The sequence below is a fragment of the Pundamilia nyererei genome, unplaced genomic scaffold, assembly GCF_000239375.1.
Source record: "Pundamilia nyererei isolate P.nyererei 1_Seehausen unplaced genomic scaffold, PunNye1.0 scaffold00520, whole genome shotgun sequence".
NCBI lineage: Eukaryota > Metazoa > Chordata > Actinopteri > Cichliformes > Cichlidae > Pundamilia > Pundamilia nyererei.
The window spans coordinates 15,459-26,097 of record NW_005187921.1 but is presented as its reverse complement, the minus strand read 5'-3'; the positions used below and the strand labels follow the sequence as shown (position 1 = coordinate 26,097).

General features: G+C 44.2%; 1 protein-coding gene across 1 annotated transcript in view; it reads right to left on the bottom strand.

Moving 5' to 3' along the window:
• Window positions 1–1,255: 1,255 nt before the first annotated feature.
• The window catches only part of gspt1l (G1 to S phase transition 1, like), a 12,614-nt gene continuing 3,230 nt past the window's right edge, over window positions 1,256–10,639 (bottom strand). The window contains exons 3-14 of the mRNA XM_005754191.1: window positions 10,361–10,603; window positions 10,058–10,091; window positions 9,893–9,970; window positions 9,568–9,748; window positions 7,192–7,346; window positions 6,627–6,767; window positions 6,438–6,531; window positions 5,633–5,713; window positions 5,212–5,385; window positions 4,889–4,978; window positions 3,306–3,474; window positions 1,256–1,911 (exon numbers count right to left, since the gene is read on the bottom strand). Of these exons, the coding sequence (XP_005754248.1) occupies window positions 1,859–1,911; window positions 3,306–3,474; window positions 4,889–4,978; window positions 5,212–5,385; window positions 5,633–5,713; window positions 6,438–6,531; window positions 6,627–6,767; window positions 7,192–7,346; window positions 9,568–9,748; window positions 9,893–9,970; window positions 10,058–10,091; window positions 10,361–10,603 (1,493 nt within the window). The 3' untranslated portion in view covers window positions 1,256–1,858. The remainder of the gene's footprint in view (window positions 1,912–3,305; window positions 3,475–4,888; window positions 4,979–5,211; window positions 5,386–5,632; window positions 5,714–6,437; window positions 6,532–6,626; window positions 6,768–7,191; window positions 7,347–9,567; window positions 9,749–9,892; window positions 9,971–10,057; window positions 10,092–10,360; window positions 10,604–10,639) is intronic.

The window sequence follows — 10,639 nt, the reverse complement described above, 5'->3', positions numbered from 1 at the left end:
TATATATATATATATCTATATATCTCTCATTGCTATGTAAATACACACATGCTCTAACTGCACTTTGTTAGTCACACCTAACACAAATCCCTAAATAATAATATGGTAGAAATCTAATGCATTTAGACAAGGCTCAGCTGACAGGACTGACAGGATCACTTGTTACCTTGATGCAGTAGGAGACACACTGGGCGGCACTGCTGTCAGATCCAGTCTCACCAAGACTGGATGATAGAAGCAAACTGTAGTCTGGTCTGATGGATCCATCCTGCCTTATATCAGTCAGGCTGTGTCATGTTGTGGGGCGTTTTCCTGACTATAGTCAGGGTTGGATCAGGTGACCATCCCTGCTGCGATAGGCTGCTGGGGCCTTCCTATGATGTACTGAGCGTTTCTTCTTCACTCTCTGTAAACACAGTCGCTGCATTGAATCTTAATTTTGCAATCTTTAAAGTCTCCTGTGACCTACTGTCATTACCACTGTGCTTCATAAGGGCAGCACCAACATTCATGTTGCTGGATTAAAACCTCGTGATTAAAAATACACTTTGAAGACTGAACTATGAAGCTGATCTCCAATGATGAATCATTTCTTGGGAATTCTGATTTTAAAACAAGCATCAAAATCAAAGACTGATTTGCGACTGGTTAAAAATGCTAAATGTACTCACCCACCACAGCTCACTGAGGTCCCACACCTCCAGACCCCCGCCCCCCCAGCCCAGATCCACTCTACTTTCCAACCTGTTCTTGTGTCTCTTGCTCCTTTGTCTTACTTTTTATATTTTATACCTGCACAGTTGGTGGAGCAGACAATCTGGGTGTACACATACAATGACAGTAAAGGCATATTCTATTCTGTTCCATCACAAGCTTCTATATTAACCCAGGAATTCTGCACACTCACAAAAGGAGGTTATTTCACTCTTCTACACAAACTTAGCCATGGCTAAGGCCAAACAGCAGAGGCCTGTTCAGCTTTTAAATCCGTCCGTTATCCATGATACGAACTCAAATTTAACAGACAAGCCTTCACATCGACATTCCCAGAGCTTTGTGTTCACATTGTGTACATACTGGAAGCACTGACTACGTTTTGGTTCACAGGAGTCGATTTGTGTTGCACGTTGCAGTAATTAAACAAAATAAAATCTTTCTATCTATATACACTTTCAAAGCAGTTTCAGTCAAGCAATAGCAAAGATGCTGAACACACAATCCACTGTGGCATGAACTGAACACCTGACAAACAAGCTTAGTTTTCCCCAATTTATGGTTTTATTGTCATACTTGTTTGCTTTGATAACATTTGAACACGCTCAAGCACACTGCCAGAACGCCACATGAGAAACCAAAAACTGGGTAAAAGCAGAGGGAAACATGTACACCCAAGATCAACATTTGGTTTCAACTGTTTAGTTCTTTCAATTTCCTTTGCAAGTTACTGTGAAAATCATTTTACACTCCGAGCAGAATCCTGGTCCACATCTGTTTTCAGATATAAATTCTGCCATTTGTCATTTATGGAAAGAAAAAAAGTGGAGGGGAAAAAAAAAAATCATGTATGATAAGCAGACCAGAGTAAGGAGGTGGGGGAGGTGGAGGGAGGGCTAACCCAGAATGGCATAGCTGAGCTCTCAATATGAGAAAGCCGACTCGTGTGGACATCATCTTGGTTTGTCATTTGCTTAAAAACATGTTTCTTTTTCACATGAGTTTCTTTTTCTGAAGCTGATCTTCAGCACGCAGAAAGGGGGCGTGCAGGGAGGCGCTGTCACCACTGATAACAGTGTGGGCGGGTTAAGACCAAGCTCCGCCTGCTCCTCCTCACTCAGACTCTTAGACTCGCCGTCAATCTTCAGTCCCGCTCAGCCACCAGCTTCAGCACTTTTCCGATCGCGATGGTCTTCCCTGGAACATACACCAACAAAGAAAACACTCCTCAATATTGCGCGAGTCCTAACACGGCTCTGCTATTGGAGTTCTGCTTCATTATATGTAGGATGCTCAGACTGGGAAAAATGAGTTCCGTATACATGCAAGTAATTCCTGCTGTGAGTGACATTGAGGCAAGCAGAAATCCTAATGAGGCTGCCTCATGCACACAGGGCTGACTGCGAGTACAGATGCTCTGTATATCTGTACACCTGTGTACTGTGCTGCAAGTCGAATAGTAAAAACGAGCATGACTGTTGATGAGTCTTTAAACCAGCTGCTTACAACAGAGCCTTTTATGGATGCAGATTGAGCTGCATCACCGAACCCACACCCTGAAGTGGGACACCCGATTTATCCTCGCTGGACCGAGCAGCAAATCAGATGGCAGAGCTGATGTCTGCACGACGCAATCAGCAATAAAATAGCGGTTTTCTGTGCACATCCAACCAGTTTACCACATAGCTGGTTGTCACTAGCACATCACACCACAGTTTCTCTCTGAAGCATGAGCAGGAACATCCACCAGCCTGTCTGCAGGGGGAGGGGAGAGACACACACCCCCAAATGAGCTTCACTTCATAGATGTGAGGGGGAGAAAAAAAAAAAAGTCTCTCTCTGAAACTTATTTTGCACATATCAATTTAGTTTTCCTGCAGACGTATCAGGGAATGCCAGGACTCCCAATCACTTATGTTTGTGATGCACCTGTTGGGGTGCATGTGGTGAAAAGTGTTTTATTGCATAACGTAGTGCCGATTACACGATGCAGACATGAACCGATTGTGCCACTCAGTGTGCCCAACCCAATGAGGACAAACCAGCGTGCCCGACTCCATCTGTTTGGTGATGACGTCGCCATAAAAGGTCTTTCAGACAGTGGTTGAACTGAAGGGCTGCTTAAGGCCTAGTTTAAAAGTTCTTTGTCTTAATCCCACAGACTCTACAGCCCAGAAAGAAGTCAAAGGTTTCAATTAACAAACAAAGCTCTCTCTCTGCCGACACAGATCACCATGTGTGTTCAAAGTTTGACTTAAAAAAAGAGATTCCTTTCTTTAATGTTTTAAACGACAGTGTTCTGTAGTGTGGTATGGTTCTACTGAGATCATATACTGAGTTGTATCTGAATGAAGGCCAGCTGTGCAGTAACAGCAGCACAGTTTGTGTCTTTGATTTTCCAATTGCAATCAGCTGGAACCTAATCTGCTGTTCAACACTGTTGAACTGCATCTACTGGGACTTTGTTCAGTTACAACTGTAGACCGTTCAATCATTAAAATGACTTCGATCTGGTCACAAGCTGCAGTGATTTTCTCGTTACAGTCTACATTATCAGACAGATAGAACGATAGATATATATGCACACACACCTTCATCCCGTAAGGTGAACCGTCCCATCTGAGGGAAGTCTTTAAATGTCTCGAGGCAGATGGTCCCTGCTGTGCGCAGACGGGCGATGCACACCTGGTCCTGTTTCACAAACCGTGGTCGTGTCTTGCTCTTCTCTCCTGTCTTCTTGTCTACCAGACAGATTAAGGCCTGCACCCAAGCAGCATATGTGGATTTGTAGCAATCTTAAACCAAATGTATAACATTTGGACAGATTAAGATATATGGTCCAAAAGTCTTGAGCCACCACTCATTTAGATTTTGCTAGGATAAAGACAAACGCTTGCTAACACACTGCAGAATTTCAGTGAATGTAAGTGAATATTTGGTGTGAGCACCTTTACTCTTTAGCACATGCACTCTGAGGCAGCCCTGTCATTTCTTATGTTCAAGAACAGTTTCCCAGACTTTTTGAAGGACATTGAAAGCTCTTCTTTGGACGTTTCTGCCTTTTTCCCTGTTCTCTGTCAAGATGATCCCACACTTCCTCAATAAAGTTGGATTCTGGGCTCTGGGAAGGCCAGTCCATAACCGATGGTTTTCCACTGTGTGTTTTGGCTTAATTATGCTTTTGCTGCACTGACAGTGTGTCTGGGATCACTGGAGAAGCTGCTGCCAATCTGAAGGTACTTTTTTCAATTCCAATAACTTTGATCAGATCTCCAGTGCAGCCCAAACCAACATCACTGCTGTACCTCCCTCCTGAACTCTGACAACAGTTTTGTTTTTTTTTTACAACAAGCTCTCAGCTGCCAGCTGTTTGGGGATCACCTTGTTAGCCTGTCTAACCGTGCTGTCTTTGGCCTTCTTCATAATGAAACAGATTATGTGGGTTTTTGGTTTTTTAAAGACTGCTAGTAAGAAAAGCCCCTTTTCCATTAGTACCTGCTCAGATCACTCGCCTTTACCCAACTCAGACTGACAGTTACCTGTTACAATCGAGTACCACCTAATGTGCGTAGTTGTCGTTATAGCAACACGGCCGGTGTGATCCCGGTCTGTGGCTTTTTGTCACACTTGAGGACCTCGTGTTATTTTTTGTAGCCAGTTCTCTTGTTGCCTGGTTTAAAGAATAAAAAAATGGCGGTTTGGATTTTCGTGAGCGGTCAGTGACGCCACTGACCAGCCAATTGGTGGCGTGCAGTCTGATGACATCACATGTTAGTACCCGTTTGGATCGATTGGAACTCTGGCCAAACAGGTACAACTGGAAAAATCCTGAAATCGATCCGAGTAGGTACTAATGAAAAGGAGGCTAAATAGGCCCAAATTGGTTCCTTGGTGAGTTGCCCGTTTTGTGAGGCCACTACACTGGTGTTTGTGTTGATACAGAATCTTTGTTATGCTTGAATGATTCATAGGTCAGTGTTAAACGGCTTAAGCAAAAACAAATCCTGTGAAAACGGTCAGGTATTTACACTGAGTGAAAAAGCAGCCAATGTCCACAACTTTGAAAGCCGTTCCATCAGCCTGGAGAGCTCCTGATCCAGACCATATTTTAAATATAAAGAAACGAGTCGGGGCTCAAGACCATCGAGAAAATGAATCTGGCATCAGGTTTTACCGTAATTTGCACTTCTTCAATGCAGGTGTGAATGTGAAGGACTGCATTGTAACCTGGACAGATGATGGATTTGTGTTCAATGATGACAATCTGCAGAGGAAAGAGTTCCGGTGATCAGGATAAGGCTGCCCATACAACATTTTCTCACTGTTAACATCAACAACTGTCTTGTGGCATCAAGCCTGAGATTCATTGCGGACCACGTGAACAGCTGCTGTGCACGTTGTCTCGATGCATGCCCAATCATCGTGGACGTAGCGTTTTGCTGTGAATGTTGTGTCGATGGGCCCTGTAATACCAGCAGAGCGTCCATGTGCACTAACCTGCGCGTCAAACGTGCGCCCTGAGTGGCACAGGTTCTCTGCATTGCACAGAATGAAGCCCGGGAGGATCTCCTCCTCCTCTATGCCTTTCAGTCGCAGCTTGAGATTTTCACCTGGCTCTGCGTCGTCCGTCTCCACGTCATCAGAGAGCAGACTCAACACTTCCACCACATGCTGCACATATAAAGAGACAGAACAGAGACGTGTATCCACATCCCCACACCAAAACAGGTGACACTGGCAAGGACCTACGTGGGATATCACTAGTTTGTTTTCCTTAAGAACTCTATACCAGTTAGTTTCATGCAGCCTATTACATCTGAATACATGCTTCTAATTCTAATTTTAACTACAGGCAAACAGCCAGTGAGCAGCAGCAATAATCTCACCTGGCTCCGGCTTATGGAAGAAGATCTCTTACCCTGTTTGGCATCATGACCAGCTGCTGTGCTTTACTGATGGAGCCAGACTCCAGTTTGCCCAGAATCACAGTGCCCATGTCCTGGTGGAGACAAAGAGTGTTACAGAGCAGCTGAGAGAGAATCTGTGCATCTATCAGTCTGACCACGTCTCCACTTCCACCGCAGCAGGACATCATGTCCAAGTTCAATGTGGCAGCAAACGATTAGAAAGAGCGGCTGTGACGAGAGGTGGCCACTCACTCGCCATGAGAGCATCAGACTATCATATGCCAGACACACTGGGACGATCTGGAGGCCGGTCAATCTCAGTGTGGACTCCATCGGACATTCATGTTTTAATATTTCTGTCAGCAAATGTCTAGGAAAGCTCAGGGTTGCAGCGCATATGTGCCTGTCAGACTTCATGCTGAGATGATGTTTCAATGCTGGGAGATGGCACGCTCCTTCAACTCTGTGCAGAGCAGAGACGGCTAAGAGGAAGTGCTCCGATTCAGAGTCAATCTTTAACCAGCTAATCAGTAACTGTTCAGATTTTAGGTTTCTGGTTTGTATACGCTGCATGACATCATGCTGCAGGGGCTCACAACGCACCGTCTCATAGCCCCGTCAAGATTACACGCAGTCTGTGTCACGTAGAACATGTAGTTTGTATCAACGCACAAACATAAAAACTTTCCCCGTTTGGTTTGTTAACCTTTGTCAAAAGCTCCACCCTTTCGTAGAATTAACCAATTTTCTTGGTTAAATCTAATCATGCTAAACTCTAATGCAGCTTTTAGATGTGCAAATGAGAAAGACCCTTACCTTGTATTTGTCTACGATCGGCAATCTTACAGGACCGTCACTTGATCTGTTAAAATTTGGCAAACTGTCCAAGTGTGGAATAAAAGGTAGACCTCTGCAATATAAAACAAAAACGATTCCTCGTGTTTAACTCGTTTGCCTGATCTCTTCAGTCGCCACAGGTGCAAAAAGGAACACAGCAATACTTACGTGTACCACGAGCACATGTTGGCGGGCTCCTTCAGGTTGGCTCCTGTCAGCCCGGAGCACGGCATGAAGTGGACATCTTTCTTTGGATTGAAGCCCACTTTCTTTAAAAATGGCACCAGTTTCTCCTTACACTCTTCGTACCTGCGGGTTCAGACAGGGTGGATGTAAACCTCTTCAAAGGACAGCAGCATGACACAAAGTGACCACCACATGTATCAGCAGTGGGTGGAGGACAATGTGGCATGTGCAGCACCAGTGAGGTCAAATGCTGACAGGATGAGTGGAATTAACCTCTGATTCAGTCTCCCACAATAAACAAGCATTTATTTCAAACTCCTATTGAAGTAAAACTGAAACAGCATGTAGAGGCCAGCAGAACAGAGAATGTGGATTCCCAGTAATCGCTGCATGAGATGACTCAGGACAGTGTTAAACATTACATTACTATTGTTATTAATAAAAGTAAACCCACTAATGCTCTAATTACAGATTACAGTGTAAGCCAGTCAAAGACATGTGCGTATATGTATACATGCAGACTTTAGCTGCTGTTCAGTGTCCAAACCTTTCCAGGCTCCAGTTGACTGTAGGATCATCCATTTTATTCACCAGAACTATCAGGTGCTTGACTCCGGCTGTTTTGGCCAACATGGCATGCTCCCGTGTCTGTCCACCTTTCTCAAAGCCGGTTTCAAATTCACCTTTCCTGGCAGATATCACCTGTGGGACAAAACACTCACTCACTTTGTGCTACAGCCTGGTGTAACGTCATGAAACAGGTAACACAAATACATTAACAACAAAACAATAAAGACGTTAGAGCTTAGCCTATCCCAGCTGTCACATGGTAAGGACGGCACACACTGAGCAGCTCACCACAGGGTTATGAACACGAATAATTCTGAGCACTGACATTTTTATACTTTTAACTTTGTCAAAGTTTAAAGGGTTCAGTAACTAGTAGTGTCGTTTTTTCAATCCTGTCATACTTTGGAGCACTTGGAGGGAAAGTATGTTAAGCACAGATACTCCTTCATAAACTCTATAGAGGGAGTGTGTACGAACAACTATGGACACAGATGTTTTTGAGAGGTTTGTTATACTGAATAAAGATGGAACCAAACTCTTCACCTGAGGCAAAAACACAGGCAGGGTGTGAAGGCATTGCAAGGAAGAGTTAGCTGATGATGTGCAACCAGGAGCAAACAAATAACTCAAGCAAGGATCACCAGCTGCTGCCTGACAGGAAGAGCCCACGATGAACGGGAAAACAGGACAGCTGGCTAAAAAACTCAGGCAGAAAAGTTTCCAGCTTTATTATGTGATAACACCTCAACTTCTAATGAGTTACAGTGTTAACTTCCTTTAGTTATTGTTAAACTGCCATGTTACGCAGTTGTGTTATACTTTTACTCCAAATTCTCAGAAAACATCTGCTGCTCGATTATGGCAAAAATGATAATCACGATTATTTTCACTGACATTGAGATCTCGATTATTTGACGATATTTATTTAACAATAACAATGTGTTGAATACTGACTTTAAAGATTGTCAAAAAATAATATAAAGCAGTGCAAATACTGATAACAGTGCAAATGTTTGCAATATAAAAATAAATGAAAAATGTGAACGTCTATGTTTAGTGAACTTTGCAGTGTTGCTCTGTGGTGCAGCTACACTGTAGCAAAGTTTACACACTGTGTCTACTTGATCCACGTCTGACTGAACCCATAATGTTTCCACACCACTGAAGTTTTTTTTTTTTTTAAACTCTCTTTTCAACCAACAGCAGTCACTCTCCTCTCCAAATAACTTCTGCTGAGCTTTCCGAGCTTCCCTCAGGTCCTCTTAATCAGCGGTCCCCAACCCCCGGGCCTCGGACCGGTCCGTGAGTCGTTTGGCACCGGGCCGCGAGAGTTGAGGCTCAGGTGTGAAATGTATAGTTTTCAGGTTTTTATCGGTTTTCAGCGTGATTTTGTTATCGCTTTTATCGTTTACTCGGTTTTCCTGGGTCTTTTCATGTGTGTTATGAATAAATCTTTTTTCGGTACCGGTACTAGTTTTATTTTGTTGTATTTATCCGCGACACCTTAAAGGCCATGAAAATATTGTCGGGCATAAACCGGTCCGTGGCGCAAAAAAAGGTTGGAGACTGCTGCTCTTAATTGTTGTGACGTATGTTCGAAATGCAGAGAGGTGCGCTCGATTTGCCACACGGAGCAGCGCGAGAGTAAAGCACGAGGGAGGGGCTAATAATCGGCTCAGTCATTTTTAATGATCGTTGAAAGCCCAGATCGTAATCGAGATTAAAATTCGATTAATTGAGCAGCCCTATGCTGAACTATGTTGTGTTTTAGTTGACTCACACTTTGAATGTAGTGCGTCATCAGCAGGGTGGAGAAAGCCCTTCACTTACTAATAAATACTGCCTGCAAACAGCAGCATTTATAAAACTGACGTCGTCATCACTGTGGTATCAATTGCCCCTATTACATACACAGCAATGATTTTCTTCCTCTCATTTACTCAGAGCAGTACAAGAGCTACAGTGCTCTTCAGGGCGTTCTTTAAACCAGCTGAGTACGAGTGAGCGCAGCAAGTCTCATACGTGTAAGCCTGCTCACTATGAAGCGCACAGTGATATGCTCCTGTTAGGAGCAGCTGCATCCCTTTGGTACACGTAAAGATCCTCAATCAGCGCAGTTAGTAGTCTCAGCTATACTATTAGTCCTTGTAACACACACACACACACTCTAAACCAACAGCTCTCTGTAGCAGACTTACACGCTGACTTCCAGTTTAGCGTTAAGCTGCACTGACATACACTCAAGCGTCTGCATTTGATTTCAAAGGTAAACTACAGGAATTCATTGCAATTGTACTTTCTGGTGTTTTTCTCGGGGGTAAGTTCAGTAACACTGCTCATTTCCTGGACTCACCAGCACAGCCAGGTCTGCTTGTGATGCGCCTCCGATCATATTGGGCACAAAGCTCTTGTGACCTGGAGCATCTAAGATGGTAAAGTGCTTCTTGTCTGTCTCAAAGTATGCTCGGCCAACCTCCACCGTCTTGCCTTTGTCCCTCTCCTCCTGGTTGGTGTCCAAAGCCCAAGACAGGTACCTGAAGATAGTTTCAATAAATAAAAAAACAACCTGAGACAAAGTGCTACTGTGTTCGTGGTCACTCTCAGCAAGTCAGTTTCTACGATGTGCTCGACACACAACACCACCATGTTGATGCAGACACAGCAGACCATCCACTCACCAGGTTTCCCGGTTCTTTTCCTTGGCTTCTCTTTCATATTTCTCTAAGGTCCTCTTGTCTACCATGCCAGTCAGATACCTGTGGTACATGAAAGGAACATGTCAAAGGCACGATGTGATGGAAGCAACTTCACTCACCTAAAGAAAAAAGGAGACTACTACTCACATGATTTGTCCTCCAATGGTCGACTTGCCAGCATCTGGAAAAGCAGCATATATTAATCAGCTAACCTACACCTTCCATGTAATAAACCCATTTTTACCATACCTGATGTGCGTACGAAACTAAGTGTGCGATTTAGTTTGTAAATAACAACCAGAGCGGGTACAACCGGAGCCCTAATACACCAGTGAAAACAGCCCCAACAAACTAAATGTTTGGACAAAAATCTCAAAGCCGTCGTTGTTATGCGTGCCGGTCACACTCACACATGCTAACTCAAAACAGCAAACGAGACTTTCCACTAACCTACATGTCCAATGAACACCACATTGATGTGTTCCTTTTTGGGGGCATCCGGCTGTGTGGGTGGAACCTTGGGCACGAGCACCTCCTCTTCCTCCTCCATCATCTCTGGAGCGGTCTCGTCTGGCTCTTCTGGCCCCCGGTCCACGCACACGCCGCCTCCTGGCTCTTCCTCGCTGGGTTCTACTTCTTTCTGGTCCCATGGCTCCTCTGCGGTCATTTCTGCATCACCATTTTCCACGGGCGCTGCACGGACAAACAAAGCACATCTTTTTTTTTTTT